Source organism: Bubalus kerabau, chromosome 23 (genome assembly GCF_029407905.1).
Source record: "Bubalus kerabau isolate K-KA32 ecotype Philippines breed swamp buffalo chromosome 23, PCC_UOA_SB_1v2, whole genome shotgun sequence".
NCBI classification, from domain to species: Eukaryota; Metazoa; Chordata; class Mammalia; order Artiodactyla; family Bovidae; genus Bubalus; species Bubalus kerabau.
Genome location: NC_073646.1, coordinates 4,523,090 through 4,542,941, shown reverse-complemented (window position 1 = coordinate 4,542,941; position 19,852 = coordinate 4,523,090). Strand labels below are relative to the sequence as shown.

General features: G+C 64.4%; 2 protein-coding genes across 2 annotated transcripts in view; one reads left to right on the top strand and one right to left on the bottom strand.

Annotated features, from left to right (window-relative positions):
- Positions 1-19,852, top strand: part of CORO7 (coronin 7) — a 52,864-nt gene that overhangs the window by 26,748 nt on the left and 6,264 nt on the right. Inside the window, exons 10-14 of the mRNA XM_055561246.1 lie at positions 18,311-18,365; positions 18,760-18,817; positions 18,906-19,051; positions 19,133-19,225; positions 19,346-19,477. Of these exons, the coding sequence (XP_055417221.1) occupies positions 18,311-18,365; positions 18,760-18,817; positions 18,906-19,051; positions 19,133-19,225; positions 19,346-19,477 (484 nt within the window). The remainder of the gene's footprint in view (positions 1-18,310; positions 18,366-18,759; positions 18,818-18,905; positions 19,052-19,132; positions 19,226-19,345; positions 19,478-19,852) is intronic.
- Positions 1,916-13,044, bottom strand: VASN (vasorin). Its single transcript, XM_055561247.1, has 2 exons — positions 12,910-13,044; positions 1,916-5,022 (listed from the first exon to the last, which is right to left on the bottom strand). The coding sequence occupies exon 2, from the start codon at positions 5,011-5,013 to the stop codon at positions 2,998-3,000; it is 2,016 nt and encodes a 671-aa protein (XP_055417222.1). The 5' UTR covers positions 5,014-5,022; positions 12,910-13,044; the 3' UTR covers positions 1,916-2,997.

The window sequence follows — 19,852 nt, the reverse complement described above, 5'->3', positions numbered from 1 at the left end:
CCAGAAGCCAGAACCCCACAGGGACCCCCTGGGACGTCGGGGGCTGCTGACTGGGCTAAAGGTGGGAATCGTGCAGGGTGTCAGCTGCAGGCATCACCTAGGCCTCCACCGCACCCTCTCATTGTCTTTATCTTACAGATTTTCCATCTTCATTTGGGTAGAACAGTAAGAGCCACAGGAGGCCAGGGAGGGGTCAGGCACATGCCCCTGCCTGCCCCCTCCCAGGGAGGACCCAGGGCCCCACCCTCCCAGGGGTCTCTGTCTCTGCTCTCACCTGTGCCCTTCCCTGGGGGCGGCAGGTCCTATCCCTAAGGCTGGGCCCAGGCAGACGGCCACCCCACACTTCCTGTGCAGGGTGGAGGCGGGGGTTACCGTTGGGGCTGACCTAGCAGCTCACACTCCAGCCCTGGAGAGGCAGAAACACCACCTGTCCCGGGTGCCCTGCCCCTGGGCTGGGTGAACAGTCAGCAGTTACTGGCCCCGGGTGAAGGCTAATGGAGGTTTTTCTCCAGATGTTACCAGTGCATAAAAGCTGAAGCCAGAGAAATCAATTCTCTGTTGAGGTCACCCCGGGAGCCATCCTAAGGGTGGAGACTGGGAGCGTGCTCTGGCCAGAGGCACCCATCCCACATCCCAGCGTGTTCCCTGGAGGCCTGGAGCTTCTGCGGCCCCTCCCAGCTCCTGGAGGCAGGAGACTGACCGCCCCTTGAGGGCCAGGGAGCAGGTGTTGGCTCTGCGGTGGGCAGCCCGGGAGCCCCTCCTTAGAAGGATTGAAGGGCATGCGTAGCCCCGGGGTCTCGAGGACCCGGTTGGGGACTGGTGTTTCCCCACCCAGGGTCACCCTGGGTCGCGGCTGCCTCCTGGCTGCATACCCCACTCGGTCCCCAGTCCCCCCTTCCTCTCCCAGCCCCTCCTCTGATGGGAGCCCGAAGACCTTTTCTGGGGGGGCTGGCATGAGTGCCCCGCCTGCCTCTTGCAGGCCCTGCCACCCACCCTCCTTGCCGCCCCACTCGCCAGGTTTAGCTTTGCAGCGAAAACATTCCCTCAGCAGCCACTGCGCTGAGCAGCAGCCCACAGGCCCACAAAGGCCCCTTTGACGGGGCCACCAGAGGAGAGGGCCGGCCTTGCCAGAGCCGTTCCCCTAATGGGACCCAGGCCCACAGGAAACCCACCTGGGCCGCCGCCGCCGCCTCAGGGGGAGGGCCCCACCCCAGTCCCTCTGCCCACCGCGGCCCCCCGCCTGCCTCCACCTTGCTCACGCCAGAACCCTCTGCAGCCGATAATTGAATCCAGAGCCTCGCGTGGCCGGCACTGACATCAACGCCCAGAGCCGCAGGGCCTGCTCTGCAGGCCTGGCCGGGCTGCCTCCTTCCCGCCAGGGTGAGCCCGGGGGCCAGGGGGCCACGACCTGTGTAGGGTGGTGGGCAGGGGCCTGGGGGAAGCTCGCGCGGGCCTCTGCAGGACCTCCGTGGCCCCAGGGCCACCTCCCTTCTCGCCAGAGAGTGACCGGAAAAGGTGGTGGCGTGTGTCTGTGTCTGTGTTGGTTCCTCTCCCCAAGCTCCTAGCGCCTGGTCCAGCCAGGGCTGTGCACAGCCTCCCTGGTCCTGCCCTGTCTCGGCCGGTGGCTTCCAGGAAAACACTCAAAGTCCAGGGTTTCTGGGAAGCCTGGGTACCCCCCTAGTGCAGAGAGTAGAGGGGAGTCTCGGGTCAGCAGACCTCCTGCCCGTGGGCGCTGCCCCTCGCAGCCCTGGCTGGGCCCCCGCCTGCTTGCCCACAGGGTTCCTGCCACTCAGGACCTCGCTTTCTCCACCACAGCCTCGTCTCTGTGGCTGGAGCAGAAAGCTGGGCTGGGGTCTCCCTGCCTGAGCCCACATGGAGGGGCCAGGGGGCCATAGGCAGGGCTGACCCCGCCTGGTCCAGGGCCGTCGTGGGCCTGGGGGACACAGCTCAAGGCATCCCTCCCCAGAGGAGGGCAAGCGGTGCGCTGCTGGTCAGACCCGTCCCTGAGGAGGGGCCTCTGGGGGTCTGTGTCTGCTGCGAGCCTCTCCCCAGCTTCTCCCAGGAGCCTGGCAGCTCCTGCTGGCAGAAAACTGGGCCTGGGGAGGGGAAGGCTGCCCTCAGCGTTCCCCTGCCCCGAGGCTGAAGTGGCCCCTCTCCCTTCCCTGCTCCCACCTGGTCCCGTCTCCCCGGGAGGCTAGACCGGGCACCTCAGATGAGCTGGACAGCCCAGGGCATGCCGACTGGGGCCCTGCACCTGCTGGGAAGCGGGGTCCCGGCTCCCAGCTCCCCGCTTTAGGCCAGCCCTGCGAGCCCTCACCCCGCCTCCACGCAGGTACCCTGGGGCCGTGCCGAGAAACACACGTGCTTCTTTTCATCTTTTATTTTTCTTACAAAAGGCCTTCATATCATCATTTGTCTTTAAAAAAAAAACCAAAGTCCTTGTCTCTGAGTTTGAAAAACATTTTCCCAGAATAAATGGGAAAAGATCTTTTATAAATACATTTAAAAAAAAAAACAAAAGCGAAACTTGTTCCTAAAGCATCTTTCTTTCCAGTTTCTTTTGCTCCTTTGCTCCCCAGGGCCGAGGCAGGATCACCCGCCCCCATCCCCAGACCCACTCTCCCTCTGCTCTCTTTTCCGGGGGCTTCCTTCACGGGCCCCCCAGAGTCTCCTTGGGGTGTGGGGCTTGGCAGCCCCAGGCCTGTGTTACCAGCACACAGCCGGGCCAGCCCCACCCCAGGGGCTGCCCATTGCAGAGGACGAGGTGACACCATTCTCCAGACACTCGGGCAGGGGGACCCTTAGAGGGTCATCCCCTGGGTTCCAGGTCTCACAGAAGAGGAGACCAAGGTTCAGAGACGGACAGGGATGTGCCGTGGTCACCCAGCCTGGGTCCTGATGTATCCTCATGGTCCGGATCTGAGAAGCTCCTTGATGTGGCAGCAGGAACCAGACCTCCTGGCTGGTCCCAGCCCTGGTGGTCCGTCCCTCCCAGGCTTAGATGTAGGGCTTGGCTGGGAGGGGCCCCTGTGGGCCAGGCCCCGAGTAGCCCATGAGCGGCACCTCGCACTCCAGCCCTCCAGGTGGGGCCTCCCCACCGCCCTCCAACGCCTTGGGGTCTGGCTGCAGGGGGGCCTTCACGCCCTCCAGCTCCAGGGGGCCAGCCCCGGGTCCCCCTTGGCCTTTGCCCTGCGCCACAGCTGCAGCGGCCCGCCCCCGCCGCACACAGAAGGCCGCCCCGACAGCAGCCAGCACCGCCAGGAGCACGGCGGCCAGGGCGGGCGCAATCAGGAGCGGCAGGTTGCCCTCGCGGGCCTGGGTGACCGGTGCGTGGTTGGAGCGGACGGCCGGGGGTGTGCGGGCCTCCCCGCAGGCCTCCTCGCCCTCAGGCACCCTCCCAGCCCCCAGGGCCCGGACGCAGATGGAGTAGGTGGCATTGGGCCGCAGCTGGGTGACGGTGTACTCTGCGAGCGAGGCGGGCAGCCGCAGTGTCACCGGCCGCTTGTCAGGGCCCGAGAGGTTGCGATAGGTGAGGCGGAGGCTCTTCAGCTGCACGGCGCTGCCCTGCTGGAAGCGCTGGAGCCCCACCCGCAGGGACGTGGGGCTGGCGGGCTCAATGCCCAGGGGCAGGGGCCGCGGCGTGGCCGGGGCGGGGCTGGGCCTGGGTCCCGGCCTCACCCGGCCCTCGCAGTACAGCCCCGTGAAGCCCTGAGGACACAGGCACTCCAGGTGGCCCCGCGCCCCCAGGTGGCAGGTGCCCCCATTGAGGCAGATGGATGCCGGGCAGTCCTGGGGCGGGGGCACAGGCCCCGCAGTGGGGGGCGCGGGGGGCGGCCGGCTCGGGGCCTCAGTGGCCAGCTCTGTGGGGCGGAGCTGGGTGGGAGCTGGGCTGGAAGGTGGGAGCGTGGGCTCCCGCACAGGGGCCCTCGTGGTGGGCACCGTGGCTGTGGTGGTGGTGGCCGGGCAGCCAAAGTCAGCGTAGTCAAGGTCCAGGAGCAGCCGGCCGGCATTCTTGGGCGGGAAGTGGCAGCGCGTCTCCTCGGGGCTGGCCAGGGTCAGGCGGCTCTCCCGGACCCAGGGGCCGAACCAGCTGAGGGGACACACGCAGTTGAAGGGGTTGCGGGCAGCCTCCAGGAGCCTCAGGCGGGGGAAGAGGGTGGAGAGCTCGTGAGGCAGGGCCTGCAGGCTCAGGTTGCTCAGGTCCAGCTCCTGCAGGGCTGCCAGGCCGGCCAGGTCCTCCAGCCGCAGCTGGGCGATGCGGGTGTTGCCAGCCAGCCGCAGGCGTGTCAGGCCCCGCAGGCCCCGGACGGCAGGGGGCACGCGCTCCAGCTGGTTGTCGGCCACGTCCAGGTTGTGGAGGTTGCGCAGGCGGCCGAAGAGCCCCTCATCCAGGTGCCGCAGCCCCAGGCCAGCCAGCCGCAGCGTCTCCACATTGGCAGTGTCCAGTACACCGGGCTCCAGGGCCGGGAGGCCGTTGTGGCTGAGGTCCAGCAGCAGCAGGCGGGGCAGGCGCAGCGGGGGCAGTGCCCGCAACTCGTTATCCTGCAGCTTGAGCTCCAGGAGGCGGTCGAGCGCGTCAAAGGCACCAGGCTGGATGTGGCGGATGCGGTTCTTGCCCAGGTAGAGGCGCTCAAGGCGGCGCAGGCCGCGGAAGGTCTCGTTGGTGATCTCCCGGAGCCTGTTGGCAGTCAGGTCCAGGTTGCTGAGGTTGGCCAGTGGCTGGAAGACCCCCCCAGGCAGGCTGGCGATCTGGTTTTGCGACAGGTCCAGGAGCTGCAGCCCCGGTAGGCCAGCAAAGCTGCCCGCGTCGAGTGTGGTGATGCCGTTCTCAAAGACGTACAGGCCCACGGTGTCGGGCGGCACGTCCAGAGGCACGGTGGTCCCCCGGCGGGCGGTGCAGAAGACGGTCCGTGGCTGGTTGCACTGGCAGCCAGATGGGCAGCCTTGCACCCCAGGCCCCAGGGCCAGCAGCAGCAGCGGCAGCAGCAGGCGCAGGGGGGCCCTGGAGCGCATCTCTGGTCCCTGGGAGCAGAGAGGGAAGCGGGAGATCGTGAGTCAGGGGCCCCAGGGGACAGCCACTCCAGGAAGGGTCAGGAGGGGAATTCCCAGCCCCCCTCCTCTCCCCACCCTCAGACCCGACAGCACACAGGAGCTGTGAGTCAGGTCCCTTGAGCCGGGGCCGGGCTCCTGGAGCTGCCCCATCACTCCCTCGCTATGTGACTCTGAGCGGTCACGTGGCCTCGTCATGGTATCAGTTGCCATTTCCTGCACTGACACCAGGGTTCAGTGGGCTGACTGACGCACACAGAGGGGGTCCGGCCCCCAAACGCTCAGAGACCACGAACAGCTGCCCCCCTTCCCCTTAGCTCCAGCCCTCCAGCCTCTCTGCAGCTCAGAGAGAATACGTGTTGGTCAAAAAGCATCAGGCTCTGTGCCCTCCCCCGAAACACCGCCCCCCCCCCCACAAAAATCTTTGCGGAGGCAGACGGGAAAGGAGGGAGAACACAGGTCCTGGAGCAGCAGCCCCTCCCGCAGCATCCGGGAGAGACGGGCGGGCAGGCGGCCGAGCGCGTAAGTAGAGAAGCTGGCTGCCCCCGGCCGCCGCCGCCACGCTCCGCGTCCTGCAAGTGAGGAGAGACCACAGCAGGAAGACCTCATGTGGAAACTATGGGATCGGTGTTTTTCCACTTGCGAAGTCAGACCTGCCCAGGACGCAGCCAGCAGGAGAGTTCCTGGGGAGGGGGAGGCAGGGAACCTCAGCCTCCAGGCGCCCCCATCTCTGAGCCATGATGACAGAACTAAAGGTGGGGGGCTCTGGCCTCCCTGGAGTGGCCCAGGGTGCAGGCTGGGGGATACGGTTTACGTGGTGGCCCCAGAGAGAACACCAAGCCTGGAGATGCTCCAGAGTGGATCCCCCGCCATTTCTCAGGATGCACTCTGGGCCAAGCGTGGCACAGGAGGGGCAGCTGCCGTCCCCACGCGCCAGCGGCACCGAGCGTCACCCAGCAGCTCCTCCAGGTGGGAGCTGTTCTCCGTGCTCCCAGATGACAGAAGAGGGGCTCCTGGAGGCACAGGCACTTGCTGCCTTCACGTCGCCAGGAAATCTGAGCTGGAGCCCAGCTCCTTAACCATGTCCAGGTGCGGCTGGGCCTGCCCTCCTGACGCGGGGCCCAGTCCTGCCCTTGTGGGGGTAGCTCTCCCAGCGGCTCCAGCTCCCACTCGTAGCCGGAACTGCCTGAGACAGGATGGGGCCACAGCACGGGCCCCCTTCACTTAAGCTTCTGCGGGGAGCCGGGGGCCACGCTAGCAGCAGTCCCCCGGCCCCGTAGGCCCCTAGACCCCCTGAGAGGCCAGCACACGTCCCCTCCAGGTGTCTCCAGCTCACACAAGGGCCTTTTGTGCTGAGGCTCAGCCTCCCCTCCCCCACACTGGCCAGCCTTCCAGCCACGCAGGTAACAGGGCCCCCCGGCCGGCGTGCTGCCCACTGCTGTGCATTGGGCTGCCCTCTCTGGGGTCGTGGGCTCCTGGACCTGAGTCCAGAAGGGGCAGGTTGTCCCCCAGAGGCCGCGATGGTGTCGGGCCAGCTCTGGGTAAAAGCCCATCACCAGGTTGGGCCTGCCTAGAGCTGCCCACCTGCAGGGTCCCCTCTGACCCTCGGTCTTTAACGCCGATGACCACCCTCCGGAGGCCTGACCCTGGCCTGTGCCCTGGTCTTTGCTCTCTAGGTCCTGCAGTCCTCTCCCCGAGGGGTGGCCGTGTCGGCTTTTGCTTCCCTGCGTCCCAGAGAACATCTCTGCTGAGTGAACTGCGGGGAAGCTCGGCCAGAACCCAGAGGCCTGGCGCGCCGTGGCCCCGCTGGCGCCATCCCCAGGGGGCTCTGGGCCGCACCCAGCCTCCGCCCCCGCCTGGGCCCGCTCCACCCGTACTGACTCAGAGGGGCGGGTACGGCCTGGCCACCAGATGTGCTGGGAGCGACCCCCGCCCCCTCACCCGCGTCTGGGGTGAGCCGCCTCTCCTTGAAGTTGCCCTCCTGGCAGGGGGCAAGCAGGGTCAGGACGGGAGTAGGCAGGCTCGGGGACAGGGGGGTCCCTACCCACAGCCAGCCCGGCCACCCCTACAGCTTCAGCTCCCCCTGGGCCTTACACAAGGTCACGGCTAAAAGCCCCACACTCCAGTCTGGCAGCCCTGGGTCAGGGGCATTCGAGGTGTGAGGTCACAGGCAGCAGGCTCCTCTCGGCACCCCAGTTTCCCCATCTGTGCACCCGGGCATTTCAGAAAGGACACCTCCCAGGGCTGGGGTGCTTGGCACCAAGAGGCCAGGCATGGTCTCTGGGGGCCTGAGATGCATATTGGGTGTGTTTCCCATTCTGCATTGAGGAGAGGCCCGGCATGGACTCTGAGCTTCCCTCTATAGTCTGCTGGCCCTTTAATCAGTGAAGTCCTCCTGGGCAGGGGGAGGCAGGGATGCTGGGGGTCTGTCTGGCCGAGCTGGCAGAGGGTAGGGGGTGGCATTCTCTGCTGGGGAGACCCCACAGGCAGCAGCCACCCTGCCTCCCAGCCCTAAGGTGCAGGGCTGAGTGTTTTCACCTGAACCCCACTTCCCCCATCCAGAGAGCGGCTGGCACTGAGGCGTGGGAAGGTGACAGCTCGGGGCAGTCAGCTCTGGGGGCTCTGCCACCAGGAACCAATGAGAGGGCCCCAGAGGGTAAAGGCTGACCATGGAGGGGCAGTGGTGGGGCAGCCGAAGGCCAGTTCCGCCCCATACACGTTCTGAGCTCCCTCCTCACCTGTGGACTGTGTCTCCCCAGCCCTGCTTCACCTGGACTTGGCTCTGAGCACCCAGGGTTGTGGTTCCATGTCCTCCTGTCTGTTTGAAATGGGGAAGTTCCTTTAACAAGTTCTGGGAGCGATTCCGCCCGTCTGGGCGCGTGCTGGCGTGTGTTTGTGCGTTGGGGGCGGGAGCGTCTCCCCGGGGTCACGGCTGCCCTGGCCCTTGCAATTTCAGCAGCTCTGAAGGACCAGGGGCCTGGGCTTTGATATCTGATCTGCTGACTCCAGCAGGGCGGCGGGACCTCGCCCTCTGCAGAGGGTGTGTGGGGGTGCTGGCAACAGCCCTGGGGTGGGGGGCAGAGTGTCCAGGGCCTGCCCACTCCTCATGGACTTGCCTTGGCCTGGCCCCACTACAGGGCCCGCCAGGGGACCGAGCCAGGGTGGGGCTTTGGGGTCCAACTGCCTGTACTGGCCGCCTGGCCCCAGCCCTTCGCCTCAGTTCCCATCTGTGAAGCAGGGGCTGTGGGGTGGGTACAGCCCCTGAGTCTCAGGGCTGTTTAGTTTGTATTTGGAGAACATTCTGAGTGGTTTCTAAATAAGTGGGTCGGTAAACATTACCTACTGAGGGTGTCACCCATGAAACCTCTGCACGTGTGGGGTAGGGGAGCCATGATGCATACATTTCAGCACAGACAAGGCTCCTGTGGGCCCAGGGTGGGGCCTCCACACACGGGCTGCCCACCGGGCTTGGGCATGGAAAAGTGGGAGAAGCTGGAGCAAGCAGGCTGGGGCGGTGCTGGGGGCATCTTTCGTTCTAGAAGGAGGTGGGGAAGTGAGCTGTCCTTTGGCCGGCACTTCAGCATGTGATGGGGGGTGGGGAGCAGGAGGAGGGACTCTGTGAGTAAGAATGTGGTCATTTCAGCTCTCAGGGACCCAGAGTGTCCCCACCCACCCCTTAGCATGGGACACACCTGCGGGCACCTACTCACACACAGGCCCTGGGTCAGGCAGGACTGGCAAGCGGGCGGGACCCAGGCTCCAGACCTGAGGCTGAAGCGTCTTCCGTGACTATTCACTGGGCAGGGGTGGGTACAGGCAGACAGCAGTGGGCACATGCCCCTTCCTGCACCCGATGCTTCAGAGTGGGTACCCAGGGTCTGGGCTGTGGCTCTGACCCCGCAGCTCCCAACGCCGGCCGGCTGGGCCTGGCAGTAGCCCAGCCCAGGAGTCTGCCAACCCCCCAGGCAGGCGAGACTGTGCCGGCAGCCAGGACGGCTGGCTCCGGTTTCGCTGACGTGTCTGAGGAGGCTCTGGGTCCGGGTCGGGTCCACCCGCCTCCCCATCCCTAAGCGGGCAGCAGCCCCTGGCCCAGCAGGCGGGGGTCTTGATCCTGGGCCCTGGTGGAAGGGGCCGAGGGAACTGAGCCTCAGGTTCCCCAGAGATAGCCCTTGGGGTGAGGGTGGGGGGGTCCTCGCCCTGCCCTGTGATTAAGCCAGTCAGGGGTGGGCCCACCACTCTTGGTGTCACCACCTCCAGCCGGTTCTGTTCTTGCTGTGGATAGGGCCCGACACACCACACCACGACTTCATCCAGGTCCCTTCCCTTCCTTTCCCTTCCATCTCCCACCTGTAGGGCTTCTCAATTGTAGGGCTGCATATTGAAAATCACCAGGAAGCTTTAGAAAAGTTCTAGTGCTCGGACCCAGCCCTCCCCCAGGCAATTTAGTAAGATTTTCTGGGGTGAACACTGGGCAGAGTTGTGTTTCAGAGCTCTTTGGGTGGGTGGGTCTCCTTGCCTAGCCTGGCCTCAAAGATCCTCGGGCAGAGGGTCGCCGAGGCAGGCAGTCTGTATGGCAGCCTGTCTCCCTGTCCCCGGAAGCCTTGATCCCTGAGCTGGCAGCACCGGAAGAGCCGGGCCAGGCCCCCTCCCTGCCCCACTCCACGGCAGGAGCTGCTGGCTCTGGGTGGGTGCCGTCTGGGGCACTGTGTGTGACTTGGCAGCCGCCGGACCTGTCAGCCCAGGGGAGGGAAACCGGTGACTAAGGGCAGTTGCCAGCTCCAGGAAGCCCTCGGGGCAGCAGGACGCGCCTTCTTGGTCAGTGCAGGTGCCACCCTGCAGGACACCTGCGGCCCAACTCAGAATGGGCTGGTCTAGATGCCACCATCGGCACGTGCCAGTGTGATGCCACCGGGGCTGGGCTCAGAGACGGGGCCTCCTCACCGCCCTGTCACCACCCAGGGCCAAGACACCCATCAGGTAGGGCCCTAACCCTGCAATTAACCCTGAATTTGCCAGGGGAAGACAGACCTTAGTCACTAAGGGAGGCCACCAGCCCCAAGTGAGCTGGGCCCAGGCTGTGTGCAGCCTAGACGGGATGTGAGAAGGAGGTAGAAGCCCCTCCCCCAGAGGGATGCTTGCTCTTCTGATGCCCTCATGCCTGGGGCTCTTGGTCACCCTGCCGCAGAGGAGGCCCTCTGCAGGGTCTGTGAGCTGATCGGTGGGCAGGTGGCGTCAGTCGAGGGGCGGGCCACGACCCTGCCTCTCACCTCTCACTGCTGCCCATGTGGGCCCCAGGGCCACCGCAGCCTCTTCTCAGCTCAGGCCAGCTCCCTCCTTCCTCCTTAATTAAATCTCTCAGGCAGCCTCCAAGGAATGTTAGAGCCTTATTGCGTTCCCCGGGAGGAGACTGGTGGGGGCTGTCCCCCACCTTAGGAAAAAACTGGCCCCTCGCCTGCCCCCACTTCCAGTCCTAAGGTGGCCTGGTGCATGTGTGGGGGCGCCCGCTCCAGCCTCCTCATACCCGGGGAGGCTGGAATGAGGAAACGCGGGGGAGGCCCACGGGCCTGGCCGGCCAGGCGGCCCAGCCAGCTGAGAGAAAGCAGTCCGGCTGCCTCTGGAATGTGGAAACCGATAAAAGGAGGGAGGCCGAGCCCCTGCCCCCCCTCAGGGCACCCCTGCCTGCCCCTAAACACAGCCGTGCTCTGGTCACGCGCGCGCGCAGACACATGCCCACGCCAGACACACGCCCACTGGGCTGTGCTTTGAGACACACACACACACACACACACACACACACGCCCTCCCCCTTCTCCAAGAACTCTCAAATTCCACAGCAGTGAGGGGAGCTGGTTTTCTTGGCAGTGCAGAGCCTTGGGCTCCTTGGCCCAGGGAGGGGACTTGGAGGGGGGCTCCAGGAGGGATCATTAACCCCGTGAAGTGGCACTGCTGTCCCTCCCATGAGCTCAGGGCCTGCCAGTGTCAGGGTTGCTTCTGTGGGCAGAGGGCTCACCCAGCCTTCTCTCCGGTCACTTAGAAGAACTGGCTGGCTGGCCTGCTGAGGTGGGAGCTGCCTCCAGGGCCCAGCTGAGACCCTGCCCCCCTGATCCCAGGAGCTGCCCGGCCCAGGGGTGGTGTCCACTTAAAAGTCCCCACAAGGACTCAGCTCTCTTTACCTGGGACTTGACTTAGCTCCCCAACCAGTGGAGGTGGTCAGGACCCCTCTCCTGCCCAGGCCATCTCCCTGGGGACATTTGCCTGGGGCAAGCACAGGTGTGGGCACTGTCTGAGGGACTTTATCATGTTGAACCCCTCCTCCTCCACGTCCAGGGTCTGGAGAACGTGGTGCCATACCAGCTATTGCCCTGGGCCACCCGCCCAAGGTGACCCTCTGGACCCTCAGGTCCCAGTCTGCAGCTGCAGGAGGCCGGGGGAGGTAGGGACAGTCAGTGCCCAGGCCCCCAGCCTGGCACGTGTGTGCTCATCCTCCCTGGGCCGGAGGGGGGGTGGGGGGTCAGATAATGGTCTGGAGGGAATCCAGCTGGGCTGCTCATTACCAGAGCCCTCTTCCTGCCTCTGACACTCTGTTTACAGAAGCTCTGGGGGCTGATTCCCTTGGGAGAAGACCGCAAACTCAGGAGACTGCTCTCCCATCCCCCTGCGCCCGCCTGCTTCAGCCCTCTTGGGCCTTGCCAACAGCTGGGCCCATACTGGGCATCATGGCCCGCTGAACCTGCTGACCCCACTCAGAGGTCACCTGCCCAGCCACCCCTCTGTGTCCCCAATGCCCAAAGTCTAGCCTAGTTGGATGGGACCTCGAGATTTAGTTGAGTCCCCCCCGCCCCCGGCCCTGGAGGCTCTTGGCCTGGAGAGAGGGGGCTCTGGGTCTTGGTGCCACACTCCATCCGGAGCCTCACCTGCCCTTGGTGCAGAAGTTGAGCAGAGTGACCCTCAGGGCCACTTCCTCCTTCCCACCTTTCACACTCCACCCCTCAGCCCCAACAGGAGGGGTAGTCAGCGACCCTGGTGTGGTAATCGTTAACGAATGAGGGTGAGGCAGAATGCTTGGCACCAATCAGCTGGCCTGCCAGTGACCACAGGGGACCTCGCAGCCTTCAGGCCCCAGGGCTGCCAGCCCAGGGACACAATAGATTAGGCTGGCTCCAGGCCACTGGGTTCTCAGCCTGAGCAAAGCCCCTTCCCTGGAAGAGGCAGAGATGGGCCAGCCTAATACCTGGAGTACGACCCCAGCCAGCCAGGCAAGGTCCATACCCGGCTCCAATGGGGCTGCATGCCAGTGGCCCCCATGCTCTGCCCTGAGTGTCAGGGGCCCTCAGCGCCGAGCCCAGGCCGTGGATCTGCACAGGGGGGCGGGGATCGGGGTTAGGGGTTATCTGTGACCAGAACCAGACTGTGTCACTCCAGGAGGTAGAAGTAACCTAAGACTGTCCTAGCCAGCCCCTCAAAGGGGTTTGATTCATAAAACTGGTCATGCCGGAGGGCCCAGCCGTGGGAGGAGGAAGCGAGGGAGGGGGTGTTTATTTCGTCTGCTCGCAGCCCCGCAGGCCGGTGAGCCGCGTACGCGCGCGCGCGCGCCCTCACCCCGGGCTGTGGAGCTGTCGGCGCCCGAGGACTGCCAGATAGGGGGACGGGCTGGGGCACACGGCGAGTTGGCCCAGGTGATCTTGCAAGGACTTGGGGGCCCGCGTGCCCGCCCTGGGTGCGTGTGCGCGCGGCGGACGGGGGTGGTGGAGGGGGGAGGCGGTGGCGGGAGGTCCGCGCGCGTGATCGGCGCGTGTGCACAGCCCGCCCGGGGCGCCCTGCGTTCCCACCCCGCAGCCCCCAAGCCCAGCAGACACTCACCGGGCGGCGGCGGCGGCGGCGGGAGCCGGGCGGGACGCGCCGCGGCCTCAGTGCTTCCCAGCCCGGCTACCGGGGTCCCGAATCGCTAGATCCCGAAGCAGTAGGCGTCCGTGTCTCCCTGCCCCTAGCTCGGGCTGCGGAGTCGCCTGGCCCGAGGCGGGTCCCGCCTTAAGAGCCGGGGGGCGGGGCCGCCGCTGCCGGGGGCGGGGCCGCCCCCAATTGGCCGGGGCGGAGCCGGCGGAGACCCGCCTCCTCTCCTGGCCGAAAGGGTCTTCAGGCCCGGCAGGCTGGTCCTCGCCCGGCCGCCCTACCGACCCGGCGACCGGGAGAGAGTCATAGGAGTCCCGCGGTCCAGCCCGGTCCAGTTTGCAGACCCCTGTGTTTTGTGGGGGAAAAAAAAAAAAAGAGCGAATATCTAGTGAGACCAAGCGTCCCAAACCTAGATGAGGTAGGACACACCAGGCAGGTGATTTAAACTCAAGGAATGCCCCCCAACCTGCCCAGAGCCTCTCGAGACCTAGGGAGGGCAGCCCCGATGACCTGTCCCAGCCTGCCAGAACTTGCGATTTTTCAGGGAAAACTGGAAATCTGCATTTTTAGGTGAAATCTCTTTAAGTGTGCTCTTGTTGGTTGCTAATCCCAATTTCAAGAACTTCTGGGAGGCCACACACACACAGCCTTTCTCCGAGCCTCATAGGCACAACCTCGATATGCCAAATCTGAGTCCTGGGGTCCTTTTGCCCGACCTTTGCTCTGGACCGCTTTCCCTGTGTCTTAGATGGAGGGGCTGAGACACAGGAAGGGAAAGTGACACACCAGCCACAGTTACTGGCAGCGTCAAGGCCAGATGTGCTGGGGGATGCTGGGTTGAAGCGCCAGGTTGGGCCTCACTGTCAGTAGGTGGGGCCTGAGTGCCGCTGACAGTGGCCCTTTGATGGGGCAGAAGGGGAGGGTGCCAGGGGCTGGACTAGTCCAGAAAAATCCCCTGCCTTGGAGGCTTCCAGGAAAACACTCTGCTCTGCCCTCCCCCCGACCCCACCCCCTCGGCACTTGTGGTCAGAATTGTGCCTTGGAGCCTTTAGAGACCAGCTCAGCTCCTGACTTGCAGCCAGGCTCCAGGACACCCACCACCCCATCCAGCCCAGCCTTCAGCCAGCGCCTTTGGCTGGGCCAGCTCAAATCTCGGGGGGCCTGATGGCTTATCCCAGCAGACGGCCACACCAGTTCCTGAGGGAGGCAGTTGAGTGGCTTTTGAAGAACTTGATGGCCCCCAGAAGGCAGGGTGGCCTCCATGTCTAGTCTCTTGCAGGGCTAAGCGGGATTCAGCCACCAACAGTGACCTCCCAGACTTTCTTTTTCAGCTCTGCTCCTCCTCAGGACCTCTCCCCCCACAGGGCCGCCTTCCAGGATGGGCAGAGGTCTGCACCCCTCGTTTTTGCTGTTTTATGTGGATGTGGGGTGTGCCTTGCAAACCCCTGAATGTCTGCTCCTAGGTCAGTGTGCAGGCCCTCAAATGTATTTCATTTGACTCACGCGGGACTTTTTCAAAGTTGGAAGCTACTGGCCACACTGAAAAGTCCAATGCTTTCACATTAGAATGGAACTTCCCGGCTTGCCTTGAGCGGAAACTGTCAGCCGAGGCTGGGTGGCTGCTGCTCCCTGTGACCAAGGCCCAGACTCACAGGTCGCCCCCGTCCCCGCTGTGCCCCGTCACCCCACCCCAGACTGCTGCACTCCCCCTGCTCCCTTCAGGGTTTGAGTCTGCGGTCGGTACCTTGTGGCTCTGCTCAGACTGTCCCTGTGCCTCTGCCCTTGAGCCCCATGTCCCCCCTAAGGCTCTCAGGGAAGTCCAGCCCGACGCTCCTAAAGGAACAGGACTAACTGACAGGTCCTGGGCTTCTCACCTCTGTGACCTGTTCTTGCTGGTAGTGAGATACCCCCTGCTTAAAGCATCCAGCCCCCTCCCTGATCCCGAGCCTAGGCTCACACTGGCCATGCTCCCGTCCACCCAGAAATTGAAGGAGGTTCCAGGAGACACCACCCCCCAGTTTCTCCATCCTGTCCTCTTTTGGTGTCAAGGCACTACCCTGTCTTAGGGCCTCGTTCTAAGGGAGCAAGGGAGTGGGGGTGGGGGTCAGGGCTTGATTTGGGCAGACCCCACTGGCCAGCCTGGGTGATAAGAACAGAACCAAGGGAGCTGGACTGCTTTGGACCAGTGGCAGTGCCTGGATGTCTAGGTGGTGGGTCTGAGTAGAGTGATGGGCTAGCGGAGAGAACTAGGGGAGGGTTCTTGAAGCTGCTTTTCCTGGCAGGCTCCCTGCAGTCCTTCCTGTGTTATTTGCAGCAGTGTTGGGAAAGCTGGTGGGATTATCAGAGGCTGACCCCTCTCGACTCAATGGACGTTTGAGCAAGTTCCGGGAGATGGTGAAGGACAGGGAAGCCTGGAGTGCTGCAGTCCATGGGGTCACAAAGACTAGGACACGACTTTGCGAGTGAACAACAAGCCCTCCCCCACAGGACCCACTTGACACCACCCTTGTTCTCCCATCTTTTGGGACCTGGGCTCAGAGGTCGGGGGCAGATCCAGGCTTTAGACTTTCCATGGCTTTGAGTCCAGAGCAGACCTCCAGACCCAGGTCAAACCCATTCCTAGTGGCAGTCCCAGATTCCAGCCCTTCCCCCGGTGCCACAGCAGCAGGAGAGATGCCCTCGCCAGCTTTCATGCCCTCTGGCCCCGTGCCAGGCTGGGGCTTGGTTCTGCATTCCAGATCCAGACCTGGCTTGGCTGTCTTTACAAGGCCTGGGGTCAGGCCCGTGCCAGCTGTTGGCCAACCCTCAGGGCCGAGTGCCATGACCCCGTTTCCTGGCCTGTGCAACAGCAGGGGCAGGATGCTCCTGCCTGGCGGAGCTGCTCAGGTAGCTCTGCCCAAGGCGAGGAAGACTGGCCTGACCTGTCAGAGAAGCCAGCCCTGCCCTCCATGACTTCCTGCCCCCGCGCCCCTAGCATCTGAGTCAGTGGGCCGGCCAGCCAGGGCCGACGGGGCTGGGGGGGGGGGGTGCCAGGTCGAGCCTCTACAGGAGGTTGGTTTAGAGCACCAGTGAGCCACCAATGCCAGGGTGGAACCGGCAGGCCGCTCCCACCATTTCTCGCCATGGCAGCAGCAGGATGGCAAGACTCCCTGCCCAGCCCACTTGCTCTCAGACTCTTGTTTTCATTCCTCCTGCCCGTCTCTACACTGTGATCTCTGCTCTGCACAAATCTAATCCTACCTTTCTCGAGATGTGTCATTTGCTTCTTTGTTGCTCACCTGACGGGAGGAGGCTGAACTCCCTTCCTGATGCCCCAGGCCTTGCTCTGGGTGGCTTCTGCCACCCCACCCTTGGCCTCAGACCCTCCATCACTGCCCAGGCCACCAGCCAGGTCGTCCTACTTCCTGTTCCTCAAACAAGGCCGTGCACCTGCCTGCCACAGGGCCTTCGCACGTGCGAAGTTCCCTTCCTGCCTGGAACTCCCTCCTTAACCTTTGGGTCATATGAAACGCCCCCTCCTCTGTGGCCAGCCAGAGTCAGGCCCTTCTGCCCTCTTGCCATGTGTCCTCAGAAAGCTCTTCCTTCACGTGTTTGCCTGTGGAATTGTATCTGCCTATCACCTAGGCTGTGAGCTTTTGAGGACAGAGATGGGGGCCTGTTACACTCACCTTTGGTCACAGCTGACAGCCCAGCTAAGGTCTGGGCACCAACCAGCTCAACCAGGAATGAATGACGTGAGTGAAAGTCCAGTTAGAGCCGCCAAAGGGACCTGCGTCTGCCCTCCCACTGGAGCTGGTGTTAGGGCAGGAGATGTCAGAGATCACATGACCACTTTGTTCCCCTGCTCCCCCTCCCCCCCAACAGCGGGCAGTGGTCAGATCAGGCCAGGAACGGCAGTTCTGAGCCCAGTTCACCCTGCAGAGCCCGAGGTAATTAGAGGCTGTGTTGCTCACAGGTGAGCTCAAGGAAGCTGTTGGAGACACCCAGGGCCCCACCCAGCTTCCCAGTCCTCCCTGGCTCCCTTCCAGTGAGGGCGGGGGCAGGTGGGCAGCTGGCTGGCAGGGGACCGTGTAGGCTGGGCCCTTTGTTGCCTGGGTGAGGGCCGAAGGCAGCTGCCACAGCTGGGCAACCTCTGACCCCTGGGACCACCGCGAGGGCGGTGGGGTTGCATCTGAGGATGAGTGTGTCCGTGTTGAGGTGGGGGTCCAGGCCCGGGGGTCCCCAGGAACGTGACACCAGACCAGAAGCGGGAAACAGATGAAGCCGCCTGTCCGAGTGCTCCTGGGTGTCTCCCCGCCTTCCTCCCCGCAACTCAGGGCCTGGAAGGCGGCACTCACAGGGCTGGTGGGCTGCCGGGGGCTCTGCAGGGCCCAGGAGAAAAAGAGGAGTAAACCCCTGGGCAGTGACAGGCCATTGGCCAAGAGCGGCAGGGACGCCGGGGGCTTCCAGCCTGGCCCCTCTGCCCCCAGCCTCTGCCCTGCCCCAGGGCCCACCTGGGGAATGGGGGGATGGAGAGCACAGAGGCTGGGAAGCAGGGCAGGAAGCAGCCCTTGCCTTCGGCCCCTGGCTCAGGCTCAGGCACGGGCTCACAAGTGCTGCCGAGGCGGGTGCTGGGCCTCTACGAGGCCATCGAGGCCTAGGAGCCGGGTGACCGAGGCGACAGCCCCAAGCCCTAGTGCAGTCCGGGCTGTGCCAGGTAGGGATGGAGGGATGGAGGCAGTCCTCGGTTCCAACCACCTCCCACCTTCCCTGGCCTGGTGTCTAGGCTGTTGGAGTGAGACCACAGACAAAACCTACATTGGGGGTTGGTGGGGGTGGGGTGGTTTCCTGGCACTACTGAGCTTGGGAGGAGATCAGGGCTGAGGTACAGAAAGGGGGGGTGGGGAGCAGCTCCCTTGTGCCCAGGGCCTGGCACAGTCCTGGGAGGAAGCAGCTGGGCAGATGGAAATGGTGTTAGTCACTCTGTAAGGTCTGACTCCGTGACCCCATGGACTGCAGCACACCAGGCTCATCTGCCCATGGGCTTCTCCAGCCAAGAATACTGAAGTGGGTTGCCATTTCCTTCCCACCCAGGGGTCGAACTCTGGTCTCCTGCCTTACAGATGGGTTCTTTACTGAGCCACTAGGGAAGCCCTGGGCAGATGGACCCCAGAAAAGAAAGGCTGGGAAGCGGGGGCATGTCAGGAGCATGGGGAGAGTGGGTGGTTGGAGGGTCCCCGGACACCAGCGTGGATGCCACTGCACCCCTCCGGGCCCTGGTTGAGTTTGGCCTGAGCCCCTGTCTAGGCTTGTGACAGTCTCAGCCCTGCTGCCGCCCCTTGGTCATGGGGACTTGGCTGTATTCCCACGACCTGCTGTCTCTCTCCCCCAGGTCTCTGATGCCCCTGCTGGACCCAGACTCGGGGCTCCTGGTCCTGGCAGGAAAGGTGAGGAGAACCACCCACGTCAGGCCACAGCTGGACCCGACTGGCAAAGTAGAGAGTGTAGGATGCTCACCGCCCCCACATAGAGGGGGAGCTGGGACAGTGCTGCCTGGGCTCCAGCCCCTGCCAGGGGCTACGGGCACACAGTCAGGGTCACAGCCCAGAGTATGAGCTGCCTGAGGACGAGGCTGGGAATGGAGCAGACGAGCACCCGGCTGTCACTTGTGATACTGATCTCCAGGGCGCGGCACCCCAGCTCGGCTTGGTGCTTAATAGGCATCTGCCATGGTGGTGCTGTTGACTCAGTCCTTGGGGAGGGATGGGGTGGCCAGAGTGGGGCCGGGCAGCCCAGACCGCCAGCACGGTCAGCACGGCGCTTGGGTGGGCTTCGTTACAGGGAGAGAACCAGCTCTACTGCTATGAGGTGGCCCCCCAGCAGCCAGCACTGAGCCCGGGTAAGCCCTGCTTGCCTCCCCCACCCTGCACCATCACCCCCTTCCCTGGCCCGCCCTGACAGTCCTCCGCCCGCCATGTCCCCACCAGTGACCCAGTGCCTCCTGGAGAGCGTGCTGCGGGGGGCGGCCCTCGTGCCCCGGCGGGCGCTGGCCGTCATGGGCTGCGAGGTGCTGCGAGTCCTGCAGCTGAGCGACACGGCCATCGTGCCCATCAGCTACCACGTACCCCGCAAGGTGAGGGGTCCTGCGGGAGGGGCCTTGAGGGCCTGGGGTGGGGGACCCCGAGCTCACCAGCCTGCCCCTGTCTGCCGCCAGACCGTGGAGTTCCACGAAGACCTGTTCCCGGACACCGCAGGCTGTGTGCCCGCCTCCGACTCCCACGCCTGGTGGGCGGGGAGCAACCAGCAGGTAAGGCCGGGGCCTGGCTGACAGCCCCTCCAGCCGTGACTGGCACTCAGCGGCCCAGTGTCCCCCCCACTCCCTGGGCCCCTGCCTCTCCTGCCTCCACTGTTGGACCTCTCCCCACAGGTGCAGAGGGTCAGCCTGCACCCCGCCCGCCGGGCCCACCCCAGCTTCACTTCCTGCCTGGCACCCCCTGCAGAGCTCACCCCTGCCACAGCCCAGCCCGTGGGGACGCCTGTGGGTGACGCAGACCCCAGCGTGAGTATCAGCAGGGGGCAGGGGTCCAGGCGGGCCGCAGTGTGTGGCCTGCCCCACAAGTGTGAGAAACTCGAGAAGCAGAAGTGAAGAACCCCAGCGTTTTCAAAATCGTGCAAAACGCCTAGGAAGTGAGACTTTCACACACAAAAAAAATCTAAATTTCTAGCCTCTCTTGAACAATCCTGACCACTCCGGGCCCGCTTTTCCACAAAGTCAGGAGCCGGCAGCTGCCACCCGCTGCCCCGTGCGCTAAAGCTCGGCTCACCCCCATGGTACCCCCTGCCTCGCCAGTGATTGTGTCCCCAACCCCACATCCTGCAGTGGGGATTCCCGCCCACCCGTGTCCCAGGGTGATGACCCCAGACCCTGGCGGAC

What these genes read in the sequence shown, in the direction of transcription:
- VASN (XM_055561247.1), bottom strand. Translation starts at nt 5,013, where the DNA reads ATGCGCTCCAGGGCCCCCCTGCGCCTGCTGCTGCCGCTGCTGCTGCTG.